The sequence below is a fragment of the Mirounga leonina genome, unplaced genomic scaffold (assembly GCF_011800145.1).
Source record: "Mirounga leonina isolate KUSES-001 unplaced genomic scaffold, KU_Mleo_1.0 Mir_177, whole genome shotgun sequence".
Taxonomy (NCBI): Eukaryota; Metazoa; Chordata; class Mammalia; order Carnivora; family Phocidae; genus Mirounga; species Mirounga leonina.
The window spans coordinates 613354-629928 of NW_023270459.1; the positions used below are offsets into that span (position 1 = coordinate 613354).

The 16575-nt window shown below is 57.4% G+C and overlaps 1 protein-coding gene across 2 annotated transcripts; it reads left to right on the forward strand.

Annotated features, from left to right (window-relative positions):
• The first annotated feature begins 837 nt into the window (after positions 1-837).
• On the forward strand, positions 838-4143 carry SERTAD1 (SERTA domain containing 1). 2 transcript variants are annotated; one of them, XM_035023337.1, is made up of 2 exons: positions 838-984; positions 3082-4143. In XM_035023337.1, exon 2 carries the CDS (start codon positions 3082-3084, stop codon positions 3793-3795), a length of 714 nt encoding a protein of 237 aa, XP_034879228.1. In that variant the 5' UTR covers positions 838-984; the 3' UTR covers positions 3796-4143. The 2 variants fall into 2 exon arrangements, with proteins under 2 accessions (XP_034879228.1, XP_034879229.1); XM_035023338.1 differs by having other exon boundaries at positions 838-975.
• The last annotated feature ends 12432 nt before the right edge of the window (positions 4144-16575 follow it).

The following is a 16575-nucleotide window of genomic DNA, read 5'->3' on the forward strand; positions in this document are numbered from 1 at the left end:
GCAATTACTTTTTTTTCTTTTTTCTTTTAGATCTTATTTTTAAGTAATCTCTACACACAACGAGGGGCTTGAACTCACAACTCGGATATCAAGAGTCGCAGGCTCCTCCGACTGAGCCAGCCTGGCGGCACTGTGCGATTATCCTTTTTAATCCTCAAAATAATCTCATTTTAAAAAGGTGAGGAAACTGAGACCCTAGGGGATTAAAACACTGGCCCCAAATCGCACAGCTACTTAGGGAATGGAGACCAGGACGCGACGCCAATGGCTCCACTCCTACCCCGCCCGCTCCTCCTCCCCCTCCTGTAACCACCATTGAGTCCAACTGCCCCGCATTTGGTCAGTATGCTGTAGTGCTCTCACAGACGCCACCTTATTTTAATTTTCCTAACTCTCAAGAGGTAGGCAAGAAGATACCCATTTAAGAGACTTCGTGTGGCTCAGAAAAGTCCAAGCATTTTTCCCAGATCGCACATCGATCTTGGGAATGGTCAGAATTTGAACCCATGCCTATCTGGCTTCGAATGCAGACCCCTGTTAGGGTTGGGTCTGTAAGGAGCTTAACTGCTGGCTTTTGGCAAGTGTCTGGGCAGGTATGAGGGGCCCGCACCTTGAGAAGCAAGAAACCCCTCCCCGCCACTGTCCCGCAGCGAAAACAGCCAACCCACCTGTCCCCGTCCCCTCACGCAGTCGCCGGGCATGCGCCGTGAAGCCACCCTCCCCCGCTCCGAACATTCCCCTTACAGGCTCCGCCCATCACCGTCCAAGGCCAATCCCCGGGTGGAGGGCGGGGCCACTACGGGAGGGGGCGGTAGTTAAGGGGAGTCAGGAGCCTGGAGTCGTGCGCCGGAGTCAGAACTGCGTCTCCCGACCCAGGCGCCGGTCGTTGAAGGAGAGCGAGCGAGCGAGCGATGCTTCCGTCGCCGTTTCCTGATTGGCTGCGCGTGGATCCCTCTTCGTTCTGATTGGCAGCGGGTAAGCTAGGTATGTAAATGAAGTGAAGGGGCCTGAGGAGAGAAGGGAAACCCGCGGTGGGGTCGTTTGGCAGGTTCGATCCCCGGGTCCGACCGGTGAGCGCAGGGGCTGCCCGGGATCGAGATGCGCGGGCTCCTAAGTGCCGCCCGGCCGGGCTGGGTGAATCACGCCGCAGCCCGGGAAGGGGGCGGAGGCGCCGGCTCTCTGGCTCCGGCTGCGTGACTCACCCGCCCCCGCCGCCGCCGCTTCGGGAGGAGCCGCTTCCACTGCCTGCCGGAAGCGAGCACGGGCCGAGAGGGCAAAACAGCCCTCCGGGGATCCCGGCCCGCACGGCCCCGGGGGGCAGGCAGGAGCGACAGCCAGGGCATGGGGCAGTGTCGAGGGTCCCGGGGTCCGAGGAGCCGGATCCCCGGGGAAAGCCGTCCTGGTGCCGCTAGGGGGCGCCGGGACCGGGGGGCGGAGTTCGGGTGGGGGCTGAATTCCTGCGGTTCTGGACTCCCTGGTCTTCAGGGAAGGAGGCGAGGACCCTTTTGAGTAGTGTGAGGGGTCACTCTTAAGGTCCTGTTGGGCAAGGGCCCGGGGACTGGATCCTGCAAGCTTCCAGACTCAAAAAAGCAAGTTAGGCATGGAGTCCAGAACTCCAGGAGCTCCTACCCCGGGGGAAGTGTGGGTCCTCAAAGTTCTCTCAGTGACCCCCGGTGCCCGTCAGGATTTCCCGGCAAGCTCTATCTACTCTGCCTCCCAGATAAATCCTGAATCAACCAACTTCCTTCCAAGTCCACTGCCAACCACCTTCTACCCCAAGCCACCATCATCACCCTCCCCAGAGTGCAGTAGCCTCTGAATGGAGCTCAGGACCACGCTCTTCCTCGGTCTCCCTTCCTTACCCCCTCATCTTCCTCGAAGCAGCAGAGGGGGATCTTCTGGAAACCAAATCATTTCACAACGCCACTCTATTCCCTGCTCAGAATCCTTCAATGACACTCACAGTGCAATCCAAACTCCTTGCCCCTGCTTGCTCTCCAAATCCCATCCCCTCCCGCGTTGCTCTGTTGCGCCGACCACACTGGTGTTTGGGGTTTGTTTTTTCGTTTTTGGTTTTTTTTTTTTTTTTTTTTTCAGTTCAAGCTCATCTAGCCTCCAGGTCTTTCTTTGCCTTTGTTGTTCTTCTCTCTTCCCTGAATGCTTCCCTGGTTCTTCTGTGGCTGACTCCTTCTCCTGCTTGAGGGCTCAGCTCAAATGTCACCTCCTCACAGGAGCCTTCCCTGACCACTCCCCAGAACCTCTTAGTATCTTCCTAGCACCATCTGTACATTTCCTGTATTTATTTGTCTGATGGGTAGTAGACATTCAATAAATGTTAAACTATGTGAAACAGCTGCTTTCATGGGTTAAAAAAAAGGTTGAATATTGGGCATTTCACCTGGTTTGCTGAAGAAATACATAATAGCTATTAAGAGGACTTGTTAATCAGAAGAGTTACAGTGTTATAAGTGCTTTTTTGTACATTATCCCACTGATTCCATAAAACAACTCTATGAAGTAGATGACTATTATCATTCGTATCTTAAAGTTTCCCTAAGGGGGCGCCTGGGTGGCTCAGTCGTTAAGCGTCTGCCTTCGGCTCAGGTCATGATCCCAGAGTCCTGGGATCGAGTCCCACATCGGGCTCCCTGCTCCACGGGAAGTCTGCTTCTCCCTCTCCCATTCCCCCTGCTGTCTTCCCTCTCTCGCGTTCTCTCTGTCAAATAAATAAAATAAAATTAAAAAAAAAAGGGGGGGGCGCCTGGGTGGCTCAGTTGGTTAAGCGACTGCCTTCGGCTCAGGTCATGATCCTGGAGTCCCGGGATCAAGTCCCATGTCGGGCTCCCTGCTCAGCAGGGAGTCTGCCTCTCTCTCTGACCCTCCCCCTTCTCATGCTCTCTATCTCATTCTCTCTCTCAAATAAATAAATAAAACCTATAAAAAAAAAAAGTTTCCCTAAGAAAGCATAGGCTCAGGAAATTAAATGGTCTGCCCAAGATCCCACCAGACATCAGTTCTCAGAGCCAGGGTCTGAACTTCACGTTGACTTTCTATAACCGAATGACTCCTCCCTCCCTGCAGATGATGCTGAGCAAAGGTCTGAAGCGCAAGCGGGAGGAGGAGCAGGAGAAGGAAAGCCTGGCAGTGGATGCCTGGTGGCTGGATCCCAGCCTCCCAGCAGTGGCACAGGCCCCCCCGGCCGCGGCCTCCAGTTCCCTCTTTGACCTTTCGGTGCTCAAGCTCCACCACAGCCTGCGGCAGAGCGAGCCGGACCTGCGGCACCTGGTTCTGGTAGTGAACACGCTGCGGCGCATCCAGGCGTCCATGGCGCCCGAACCGACCCTGCCACCTGTGCCCAGCCCACCTGCGGCCCCTTGTGTGGCTGAGAGCCTGCTGGCCAGCTCCGACGCCGCCCTCTCGGCCTCCATGGCCAGCCTGCTGGAGGACCTCAGCCATATCGAGGGCCTGAGCCAGGCCCCCCAGCCCTTGGTGGATGAGGGGCCCCTAGGCCGCCCCACGGGGGGATCCCCCCCCAACCTGGGTGCCTTGGACCTGCTGGGCCCAGCCACTGGCTGTCTGCTGGACAATGAGCTTGAGGGCCTGTTTGAGGACATAGACACCTCTATGTATGACAGTGAACTTTGGGCACCAGCCTCCGAGGGCCTCAAACCTGGCCCTGAGGATGGGCCTGGCAAGGAGGAGGCTCTGGAGCTCGATGAGGCCGAACTGGACTACCTCCTGGACGTGTTGGTGGGCACACAGGCCCTGGAGCGGCCGCCGGGTCCGGGGCGCTGACCCCCACAGCGGGGATGATGGTCTGGTGTCCAAACTGAGCCTGGTGGCTGGACCAACTCTCCTTGGAAAGACACAGCTGGCTTCCCTAGAACAGAGAGAGGGGCTTTGGAGAGACAGAATCCAGTCCTGAGCCACTCCACCTCCGTCCTCTTGTCTAGGACTCATGAGGGGAATCTGGGATTGGCCCTGGGGATGGGAGGATAGGGCCTGGTGGCTGGAAGGTGATTAGGACCAGGCCCTGTGCTGGACTGAATCCCCAGGGGTTGGATCCTGGGAGACTCTTTCCCCTGATGTGGGAAGAGACCGCACCATTTTATGGAAATTAAAACCAGTCCTGGGAAATGTCAAGTCTGTGTGCTTTGTCTCTGGGCTAAGGCAAGGGTGACCTAATAACCTCCAACATTTAGTGAGCGGGGCCTGGGCACCTGGCACAGTGCTGAGCACTTAGGAAGTGTGTTAACTCTTCCCATCCCCCAAACAACATGGGTATGATTACTATCCCCACTTGACAGCCCAGAAACCTTGAGGAAGTGGGTTTCAGACTATGAACTTCACTGCTTTAAATTGGTCTGATAAGCAGACCAGTTAGCTCTGGTAACTGGCCCTCCAGAAAACCCCCAGAACGTACTCAGCCAGGTTGCCCTGGTGTGCCCAGTGTGTACATAATGGTGGTGGTGGTGGAGCCCCAGGTCGCTTGAAATCATGTCCTTGTGCCTGGAGTCTACCTGTGTATCTTGGGGCTGGGGATAGGGGGCAAAAGGGAGCTTTCAGAATGAGCCAGAAAGAAGAGCCCAAAGCTGGAGGCTGGATGGAGCCTCTCCAAAGAGCATGGAGAGCCAGCTCTCCAGGGGAAAGACAAGGAGACTCCAGCAAGTTAAAAAAAAAAAAAAAAAAAAATCCACTCGGTCTCAAATCTGTCTTCGGGCAGGGGATAGGGCAACTTGGAGGGGGACTCTGAAAGAAAGCCACCGGGTTTAGTGGCTTGACCGCAAGGCAGGCGGTCCTGCTTTCCTTCTAGAAGAAGCCCAGGACCCTGGCGAGCCGGCGAGCCGGGGTCACCTGCCCGACTGCCTGTGTGATCGCGCTGGCCCGAGCGCCGGGTGTCTGCGCCGCCCCCGCGGTCCAGCCGCATTCCTGGCCGGGCTGGGAGGGGCCGCACACTCAGAGGCCTGGCACGGGACCCAGGCGGCGTCCTTCCTGGCGGCCGTGGGGGCAGGGCAGCGCCCCGGGTGCGGGCGGGGGGAGGGGCACGGTGAAAGCTGCGGGGGGCGGGGGCGGAGGCGGCGGGGGGGGAGGGGACAGGGAGGAGCGGAGGGCCGGACGGTGAACTGCGGGGCCAGCTGGGCCTCGAAGGGGGAAGACGCCGGCGAGAGGACACCAAAATCGTTGGGCCCCGGGGCCTCCCCTCCGGCCGGAAGCTCTAGGGAGGCTGAAACTGGGGTGGAACTGGGGGAGGCGGGCAGCTTCGGCGGCCCCTTGGGCCGGGAAGGGGCGGGCAGAGTGGAGCTTCCTGGAGGAGGAGAGGAAGTCTTGCCCATTTCTGGAAGTGGATGAGGCGGCCCAGGGAGGGGGAGTGGAAATGGCCCAAAGCGAGCTGGTGCGGTGGCTGAGGGTCTTCCGGGTGCCCGACTCCAACACCTGGGGACTCCAGCTCCTGGGCACTGGGACTCAGACTCAGTTTTGACCCGAACCCAGACCTTGGGAGTTTGGGTGTTGGGCTCAGCAATGCCCCCTGGTGCTCAGTCTGGGGGTCTGAGATGCCACTGCCTTAGGTTCCCTTGAGGTCTGTCGTGTGGTCAAGAAGGCCCCCCAGTGTAAGGTCAGCAATGCCCTCTGTTTACAACACTCTAGGAGCCTGTTTCTGACGTCTCTGGGGCCAAATTGGGGGATAATCTGTGATACATGCTGGTGCAGACAGGCTACCCATCTGTCAACGATGCTCCCATCTGCCCTTGTTCCTGCTTGGCCAGCGATGCCCCCTCTCCCCAGAGCCTCTGCAGACAGTTGTACAGGTTGTGCACTGCACATAAACTCCATAATTAAGGGGCTACCATGCATGTTTCAGGCACCATTCATTTACATATTTACTACAACAGTTTCCCAGCAGATGGAGGTCAAGCGCCTTGGGCAAGGGGCAAGCCTTTTGCATAAAAGCACCATATGGGCTAGATCAGCGCTAGTCCCTTCCCTCTGGCACCCTCAGGTTTATGAGCAGCTCATGCCTGAGGACCCACCCCACCCTCCCCAAGTCTGAGCCCCAGATGATTGTGCAGGCTCCCTGGCTCTCGTGTGCCCCTCCGCCCTCAGGCTCAACCCCAAGAGGCCACACTACCTCAGCCAGCAGATTCCAGAGCCCACACCATTCCTAGCTGAGCCACCAGCCCTGGCACTGCTTTTTACAGAGCCTCTGTGTGCTCCCAGCAGGACACTCCCCAGGCGAGCTCCCCTCCAGGGGCATTCACGGGGACACCCCATGACTCACCCACCTCTCCCCCTGGACACCTGGGAGAGCTGTCCTTGCTGTCCTTCTCCTCCCTCCCTCCCTTCATTCAGCGAAGATTTATGAATAACTACTGCGTGCCTGGCCCGATGTAAAAGGCGAACCTGACCACGTCTCTCCTCGGCTCCAAGCCCTCAGAATCTATCTCAGTCCTCTGAGATCTGAACTCTGCCCCTTCCAAGGCTCGCCTTCCAACACTGTCCCATTCACGCATTGAATGAACATTTACGGAGCGCCTACAATCCCAGTGCGGAAATCATTTTGGCAATGATTATTGACCCAATGAGCCTTTGAGCAGAGGTGGTGCTTCACCCGCCTTTGAACCTCTGCTTTGCCATTCTGTGTGACCCTAGGCAAGGCACTTCACTTCTCTGGGCCTCGGGGAGCTCATCTGTAAACTGGAACAGCAACAGTGCCCACCTCCAAGGGCTGTGGTTCTGGGGGAAGGGGGGTGTTCTAAGCAGAGGGAAGAGCATAAGCAAGAGCTAGGACAAGAGGGACTTTACAACGTTTTCAGGGATCTGGAAGCTCTGGGTTTGGCTGGAAAGAGGGAGGAGCAGTGAGGCAAGTGATGAGGCTGGAAGGGTCTGCGGGGGGGCCAGCGCACAAGGGGCCCCGGGGGAGGGACTTTACTGCTAAGGCACGAGGGAGTCACGAAGTGCAGGGATCCCTCTGGCTGCCACGTGGATGAGGTGGGAGCCCTGAGGGGAGGCTGGGAAGGGACACCACGCCCGTGGCAGGGTGGTTGGGAGGACAGGGAGAGGCGCTTGGCAAGCCAAGAGGACAGGCTCTGGGATTGATGAGCCTCAATGGGGCAGGGGCCTAGGACGAGGCCCAGGGCTCTAACCTGGGGGAGGGGGGGAACAGCGGGGCTGCCCTGGGATGGTGACTAGGGGGACAAGCAGGCCTGGGGTTGGTGCTGAAGCCAGAGAGGAACACAGGGGGTGAGAGGGGCTCCAGGGGGACAACCAGGAGAAGGCATCCGGATTGCTGGGCCCGTGGGTCTGGAGCTTGGTAGGGAGGTTAGGAGGCAGGAGCAGGTAGAGAGGATGGGACGGAGGGAGGGAGATATTGGCTGCGCCGCTGGGGACCCGGCTGCCACTTGGCTCCAAGTGGGTGGGAGAGGGTGGTCCCTGAGGACAAGCTTCCACCTCTTTCCCCGGCCCCACAGGATGTCCTGTGTTTACTGAGGTGAACTTGGCCGGAACCAGAACACTGGTACCACCCCTAAACTCAACTGCCCATGGCCACACCCCCTCGGGAGAGGGAAAGCCGGAGACACAGAGAGAGCGACAGAGAAAGGGAGAGGCAGACACACGGAGAGAGAGACAGAGACAAGGAATGAGGACAGAGACAAGGAGAGGAACACGGGACACGGTAGAGAGACACAGACACACAGACAGACACACACCCTTCGTGACAAAACAGCAAACTAGGAAAAGAAGCTTCCTTCACCCGCTGAAGGGCAACCACAAAATGCAGCTGACATAGCAAAAGGCTGAATGCTTGTTCCCAATCTCTGGGGCCTGCGTTCAAGGGTATCTGCGCTCTGAGAGGCAGAGAGAGACCGAAGAGTGCATAACAGCCTCCCTTGTCTGGCTGACCCCGAGCAGAGAGGATTTTCTTCCTGACTCTAGCCTGGCCTGTAGTCAGACTTTCCACCCTCGACTCTTTTTTTTTTTTTTTAAATATTTTATTTATTTGACAGAGAGAGACACAGCGAGAGAGGGAACACAAGCAGGGGGAGTGGGATAGGGAGAAGCAGGCTTCCCGCGGAGCAGGGAGCCCGATGCGGGGCTCGATCCCAGGACCCTGGGATCATGACGTGAGCCGAAGGCAGATGCTTAACGACTGAGCCACCCAGGCGCCCCTCCACCCTCGACTCTTAAAACTCCACTGACTCTGGGGGCGCCTGGGTGGCTCAGTTGGTTAAGTGACTGCCTTCGGCTCAGGTCATGATCCCGGAGTCCCGGGATCGAGTCCCGCATCGGACTCCGTGCTGAGCAGGGAGTCTGCTTCTCCCTCTGATCCTCCCCCTTCTCATGCTCTCTCTCTCTGTCTCATTCTCTCTCAAAAAAAAAAAAAAAACCAAAAAACAAAAAAACCAAACTCCACTGACTCTGTCCCTCCTGAAGGCACAAGGCACACAAGGCCCTTAGGACAAAGTCTCAGCCCCTCTTCGCAGGCGCTGCTGACCACGGGCCTCCCCTCAGTTTCCCCTCACTCCTTCACGTTCACTGATTTCTCAAAGGGGTCACGGGCACAAACCATTCCCTGGCCTTGAAACCCACTCTCATTGATCCACCACCTGCCCTGCAGCCTTGCATGAATGCCTATGTATCCTTCAGGTGCCGGCTCAAATGTCACTTCCTCCAGGAAGCCCTCCCTGTCCTTTCTGATGGTCCCAGAGTGCCAGGCCCCTCTTGTAGACCTAGATCTGTCCCTCATACTGCTTAACTCACTGTGAATTATGCACTCCTTTCACTGAGCACTTCTTGAATGTCTGCCCCCATACCCCACCCCCCAACTGTGAGCCTTGTGAGGCCACGGTCATGGTCACTGCCGTGACACAGCACAGGGGTGGATACAGAAGAGGTGTCTGCGAATAGCTGCTGAATAAATGTATAAATGAGGAGGAGATATGAGGAAATGGCATGTTTAGCCCTGCGGACCCAGCCATGAGCACGGACTCAGTTCTCAACTTCTAGAAATTTCACATGTGCTGAGCTCCCTCTGGATTCAGGTCCTCTGCATGGGCTTTTCCCTCTGCCCATAAAACTGTTCTCCGTCCTCTCTTGCCTGGTTCCTGTGGGTCACTCAAGTCTCAGTTCACATGTCTCCTCCTCCAGCAAGCCTTCCCTGACCTCCCGTGCTAGGCTGGAGCAGGCACCTTTCCTGGGCTCCCCCATCAAGGCCCTGACTTTTCTGCCTGCGACTCTCTCATCACAATCCTGGCCGTTCTGGGTCTATCTCCCTGTTGGACTGTGAACTCTGTGAAAGCAGGCCCAGGCTATCTAAGTCACACTGTGTCCTCGGCACCATCCAGCATAGGGTTGGACACCAGACCAGATGCTCACGGACTGCTGACATTGGATAAAGACCGTTCCCTTTCTCCCCTCTGGTACTTTGCCTGCATTTGTCCTTTTCCCTGGAAACCCCTTCCTACACTTTTTTTTTTACCTGGCTCCCTCCTTCTCAACCAACCAGTTTGACTTCAGATGTCGGGTCTTCCAGAAATCTTTCCCTGAGCCTGCCCCTGCCCCCGGTAAATTTAGGTCTGTTGGTGTTGCCGATGCCCAGCAAAGAGGCTGCCGCCCAGGGCTTGTGTTTGTTGAGTGAATAAACGAACACACGAATGGTTGAATGAATCAATGAGACAGAGAGAGTGCGCTGGGGTGAGGGTCTCCTCAGGCCCATCAGCCGCCCTGATCACTCTGTTCCTTCTACCCTTCCCAGAAGAAGGATTCTGGTGGAGTCCTGGCCACACCCCAACCCTTGGCGGCTGCCAGGCCTGGAAAGCATTTCCCAGAGCTCAGCACATTCCTGCCTTCCCTGGCGGCTGAGAGTGGGCAGGGGGCATTTTGGAGAGAAGGGGGGAGGCCCCTAGCATTCTGGGATCCTGCCAACCTGCTCCTGGTCCCCTACGCCCTCGGGAGTAGGCCCCAAACTCTCGGTGTGGGGTGGGGTACAGGCCCACCGAGGGGCCAGGGGGCTGGTGTGAGGAGCGAGTTTGACAACTGAGGTGAAGGCCTGATGGCCGTGTCTAGCTGGACAATGGGAAAGAAGCTGCTGACGTGCGCTTTGGGGGTAATCCCGGGTTTCATCCCAGCCCTGGCCCCAGGCCGGGGCTCAGAGAGCCGGGAGCATCGGAACCAGCGGGCCGGGTGGGCGCCAGGGGCATGTGGGGGTACTTGTGCTCTCTGTGCCGCCCCCCGGGGTCTGGTGAGTCAGGGCAGGCTGGGGTTGGGGGCCAGGGGATCAGGGTGAGGCCTGGTGGTCTTGCTTTGGGAGTTGGGCAGGTCTGGGTTCAAAGCCTGTTGCTACCAATGACTTGCGGTGGGTGACCTTGGGTGTCACCATCTCTGAGCCTCCTTGTGTGTTATATGAAGAGGACAGAAGAGAGTTGCAGGGTCTCCAGGGCCCAGCAGAAGTGGGGTTGGACCCCAGCTCCACCACTTCCTGGTCGTGTAGCTAAATACCGGGTGTAATGTGCTCACCTTGCACCCTGGATTCTGGGAGCAGAGCTTAGGGTGCCCAGCACAGTACTTAGCACATGATAGGTGTCCCGCCAACAGGGAAACTCCATTAAACAGAGAAGTGGGGTTCCTCTGTGCCCAGTCTCACTCAGACCCAAAGCCCTCCTCCCCATGACCAGTGTAGCCAGCCCCCTAATTTCTGTGAATAATGCAAAACACTTATAAGTGGCACTCACTTGATGCCAGGCTTTTAGCCTCTTTTAACTCATCTCATCTTTCTGACAACCCCAGGAGGTGGGCACGTTTATTATCCCTGTTTTAGAGATGAAGAAAATGAGGCTCAGAAAGATGCTGTCATTCATCCAGCAGGTGACTGGGCTGGGATTTGAATCCAAAATGACCGAAAAGAGGCGGCGGAAGGAGTTTATTTTAGGGGCCCCAGGAGCCAGCGGGGCCCGTGCCTGGGTCTGGAAGCCAGGAAATAATGCTAGTCGGGTGCTTAGCCTCCAAGTGGTGGCAGCAATGTGCAGGTCCCTGGACCGAGGCTCCCGGTGGAGGTCTCAGCCCAGGCAAGGGCAGCGGCTGTCCCTTCCGTCTTACGGCTCCCCACCCCCTTTGCCGGTGGATGTAGCTGGGAGAGGGGGATGTTTGTTTCCCCACCACCCACTCCCTGGTGATGTCATGCCTCGGCAGCCAATGGCTGGGGGTCTCCCCCCCTCCTCCCCCTCCCCATTCCTTTTCCCCCCCAAGCCTGGGGCTGGGGCTGAGCAGATGACCGGGAGCTCTCGAGGTGTCTGGAGGCCTAGTGGTAAGAGATCAGCCGGTCTTACCCGATCCTTGGCCAGGCTGAGAAACCGTGGGAATGAGACCCAGGGTCCTGGGAGGCGCTGGGAGGTGCTGGGAGGATCCCTGGGGGCTCAGGAGGCAGTGTGGTATAGGAGTTAAAGGCACAGACTTCGGAGCCAGACCCTGGGTTCAAATCCCAAGGTTCCCCTCTTTCTGGTTATGCAGTCTTGGGCAGGATACTGCACCCTTTGTCCCTCTGCTTTCCCATCTGTGAAATGGGCTGATGGGGGCCACCTCACAGGGCTGGTACGAGAGTAGATGAGTTGCTGCTTCCGAAGAGCTGGGGCAGGATGCCTAGGCTGGGGCAAGCTTTTTGGTGCTTGGGATAGGGATCTGGGGAGGCAGGACTGAGCTTGGTGGTAGGAGGCCAGTGCCTGAGCTGGATTTTGTCCCTCACCCAGAGCTCCCCTTGGGTAAGAGAGAAAGTGGGGCCACCGGTGAGCAAAAGCTGGATATGAGACACTTTGAGATGTAGAGCCCCCCCTCCAATCGCTGTCACTTGAGACTATCATGCATTACTTGAGCGCTTACTATATACTGGGACTATTCTAAGCACCTGCTGTTATTTTGTGAATCCTCAAAGCCACTCATCGCTGGCTCCGATGTCCCTGAGAGGTGAAATACCTCGCCCAGGTGTTCAAACCTGAGAGGTGCTGGAGCAGGGACGGACTGAGGCCGCTGGGAGGCCACTGCCGGAGTGCCTCCCCCTAGACAGGTCTAGGTGCCCAGACGAGTTGGGTCCACTCCTCATTCCCACTGCTGAGAGCACCCGATCGCTGGCAGTTGGGGAAGCTGAAGCTCTAGACGGGGAGAGATCCTAAATGGGATTGGCACCAGCCATGGGGAGAAGAGGGTGCCAACTGGAGGATTCTTCCAGCAGGCCCAGCTCAGCTGAAGGGCCCAGGGCCCAAATGACAGGCCCTCACCCCAACCTGCTCTGAAGGGCATCAGTGGCATCTTAATGGGAATCTCAGGCGAACCTTCCTCAGGGAGGTATTGTGAGGATGTAATGAGACAAGGTAGGCCAGGATCTTTGCACATAGGAAGTGCTCAAGAAATGGGGACTCGGAAAATTCTGGAAGCTGAGGAATGTACCAGGGCAGTGCCACAAGAACCACTCAAGAATGGCTGTTGGCATCTGGAGGGTCCTGCCTGGCCTTCAGTCACCAGGGGAACCCCTTTAGAAGATCTTCCTCTAACACAGCCAGGGACCCCCAGGAACTTTCCCCCACTTCCCCCCTCCAACCCACCCCACCTAGTGGGATGGGCAGAGCTGGGAACAGAGAGTGCCCGGGCCGTAGGGGGGGGGCTTCCTTCCGAAGCCACCCCCACCCCACCCCAGGAGCTGGGTATGTGGTTCAGGAAGGGCACAGATGGGCTAAATATAACCTGGGCTGGGCGGCTGCCCTGGGCAGGGATGAGGGAGGAGGGCACTGTCTCTTGCTCCTGCCCTGGCTAAGCTTCCTGTGCCAGCCTCTGGGTGTGACCCTCACCGCCCTGGCCTGAAACAGGGAGCTGGCAGACTAGGAGAGCCTCCCCTCCATCTCCACTACCCCTGCAAGTACCAGGCTCTCCCACCTCCAGCTCAGGATGCTGCGTGGTGTCAGCGACTCAGTTTTTCGGATCTGGGTTCAAGTGCCGACTCTGTCACTGTGATAGCTTAACCCTCATTTATTCACCATAAAATGGGGTACTGAGGCCACATCTATAAAGTGCCTGTCCAGCCCAGGGATGCCTGTTTGGGGCATCCCCAATCCCCACCTCCCTTCCCAGCCCATCCCCTGCCCTGGTTGTTTTGCTGCTTGGGGATCCCGCAGAGCTCAGAGCCACGAATGCAAGTTCAGGTCCAGAGTTGGGGTCAAGGGCAGGGGCTTGGCTGGGTGACCCCAGACAGGTCACTTCCCCTCTCTGAGCCTCAGTTTCCAAACCTAAAACAGCCACCACATTCAGGGCGATTCAGAGACCCATGGGGGCCGGCACTGGGGCCAGTTTGGAGGAAATGCCACAGATGTGGGAGCCCACCTGACCTGGAGCAGCTGAGGGCTCAGAGGGGAGGCTGGCGAAAGCCACAGAAACCAGGACTCCTAGGAGGGCCAGAGAGGAGCCCCCTGCTACTGTGGGGTCCCTGGCAGTGGAGTGGGTACAGCTGGACCATTGAGGGTCCCTGTGTCCTCTATCCTGGCCAGTGGTGGGCTATGAAGGGCCATTGTGCGGCTGGGGGTGGGTGGGCAGGGGCGGAATGTGACTGGGCACAGCAGATGGGCCATTGTTTGAGGGAATGTGCCGCGTGAGGTCTGACCTTTCCCTGTAGAGTGGGGGTTGGCGGGTTGGCATGCCAGGTGGGGGCAGGGAGGACAAGGCCAGAGTCGGCTGGGGGTGGGGGGCTGGAGAGACGGTATCCATTCCCTTTTCCCCAGAAGGGCCTGTTGGGGAGGCTGCCTGGGAATCCCAGTTCTGCCTCCTTCTCACTGGGCTGTGTGACTTTATGCGAGGTTCTTGGCCTCTCTGAGGGGCTATGGGTTTTCTGCAGAGAGGAGGCGGAGCACAGGACTGACGAATAACCCCTCAGTAACCATTAGTTATCATCTTCCGTAGAAGAGTCTGGAACTCTCAGATGAGTTCAAGTCCTGGCTCAGCCCCTCGTGACCATTTGTGGCTGCTCTTCTCCCAGCCTCAGGTGTCTTCTCTATAATGGGCTCAGTAACTTCTCTATTATGGGCTCGATAACTGTATTGACCTCACAAGAGTGTTCTGAGGTTTATGGGCAATGAATGACCCCTGTGGGACATTTGTCACAAGATCAGGACCACAGGAAGTTCTTAGTAATAATAATAGGGCTTCTGAAGCCCCTCCATGTACCCAGCATTTTGTATTTACTCACTTATTTGACGCGGTAGGTGCTTTCCTTCTCCCCATTTAACAGATGAGGAAGCTGAGGCCGAGAGAGGTGAGGTGATTGGCCCACAGGGAGGACATGGGAGTGGTTAGGATTGTTTTATAGTGAATTTGGCTCTCTCCGTCGACCCAGGTGGTTGGCGCAGGGCCTCTGCTGTCAGGCAGTCCTAGGAGTCAGCTCTGGCTTTACTTTACTGTTTGTTGTCCAATAAAGGTCTTCTCGGCCTCAATTTGCCCCGCTGCACTATGGGGATAGGAAACTGACAGAGCGCAGGAAGGGTCAGGCCCTCAGGAAGCAGTGGATGGGGTTAGCTGATGGTAATGCTCACGTTCTTCTTAGAGCCCCGGACCCAGGAGGCCCAAGGAGCTGGAGGTGACCCTGAGGTGAGCATTGGCCGGGGCCACGTGCCCCTCCCCGCCCCTCCCGCCCCTCCCTGGCCTGCTTGGAACCTCATGCCCTGGTCTCTTCTTGGCAGGCAGCAAGACCCCAGAGGAAGGGCGTGAGCCCCGCAGACGGCTGTGCGGTACCCCAGGCTGGGCTCCTGTTAGGAGGGGGTGCCCGTGCCCAGGCAGCGGTGAGAGGACAGGGGTGGAGGGCCCTTCTCCCCTTCTGATACCCATCTTGGCCTCTCCCCTCCACGCCCGGCCTCCTCCTCGCATCCTCTCCTGGCCTCAAGCCTCCCTCCCGGTCCCCCACAGGCTCACAGACAGCGGCTCCATGCAGAACTGAAGCTGGTTCTGCAGCAGAAGGGAGAGAGGACGCAGGAGCCTGGGGCCCGGGTGACTCCCAGCAGCGCCATGGAGGCCAGGAGCCGGAGCGCTGAGGTGAGCAGCCCACATGCTCTGCAAGGGGAACTTGGGGAGGCCCGGGTGGGGGACACAGACTGAGGCAGCAAGAAGACACTTCCTGGTTTCTCCGTGCCTCAGTCTCCCCATCTGTGAAATGGAAATAGCAACAGCGCTTATTTCATAGGTCACCGGGAGGAAAAGAATTTTAACATAGGGAACGTGCTTAGCACAGTGCCTGGTACAGACTAAGAGTCAAAGCGGCAAATTCACTGGGGGCATAGTGGAGTTATATTAATAACAAGCTAAAGAAAATCAGGCAGAAACCTTTCATTGGAAGAGGTAGGATGGTATGGGGGTTAAATACCTGAGCTTTGAGCCCATGGGCTTAAATGCCAACCCTACCACTTCAACTGCACAGCTCCAAACAGGGGACCTGACCTCTCAAACCCTGTTTTCCCATTGGTGAAATGGGACAAGGGTCACTGGTACGGAGCTAGAGGACCCACACAGACTGCTTCCTACCGGATGCTAGGCACAGAGCGGGTCCACTTTTCCGGGAGCCGAGCGGAGGCTGAGGGGTGGCAGGCAGGGGGTAAAGTGCAAGGAGGTCACTGCTTCCAGGTAGGCCTATGGGCTCTGAGGTCACAGACTGGGGGTTTAGGCCCAGCTGCTTAACTCTGCTGTGTGGCGTTAGGCAAATCACTCTGCTTCTCTTTGCCTTTGCATCTTCCTTTGTGTCTGTCCAAGCTGTGGGGAGGATGAAATGAGATGCTGTACATAAAATCCTTAGCCCAGGGTCTCAGGGTGGTGGTGATGGTCCTGCTGTTTCCTGCTGCCCCTACCACAACTGTTCTCACCTCTTCTCACCATGCTCCTCCCAGCCCTCTAGTCCCAGGGCCACTGCGGGCCTAGACCTGCTTCCCTAACCCTCTCCAAGACCTGGCTCAACTCCAGTCTATGTCAGCCCTGATGCCCTGCCCATTACAGCATCCTCTCGGATCCCTGTTGCTTCAGGTCTCAGCTCACAGGCACTCCTTCCGGTACACCCATGTCCCCCAACTTTACAGTAGGGAAATGGGCCCAGAGAGGGCAAAGTTCTCCCCCCAGAGACACACAGCAGATTGCGTTCCTAGACGGTTGTGGAACTGAGGTCTCTCACGGCCTTTTCTAAGCCCCGGATGTGAATCCCGGAGGGCGCTGCTGGGCCAGGGCAGCACCATTTACAGTAAATACCAGGAATGCCACGTCTGCTGGTCCACCACTCGTTACCCACGCACCCCCTTCACTGGATTCCCTCTCCCAAAGGCGTTGTGCAGGTTTTGGGTTCCCAGAGTCCACAATAGGGCACAGTCTCACACACGTTCAAGCCTCCAAAGAGCCCCGTCTCACCCTCACCCCTCCATCCTGCACCACTTAAAGGTCCAGCCCCTTCCTCGGAATCCCATCCTCACTCCACCCCTTGTTCGGCTGTTTATTAAGGCCGTTTCCCATACCTCAAACCCACCCTTAGAATACGTGTCCCTGGCTTACCTCCACGTATTACTCTCTAGCCAC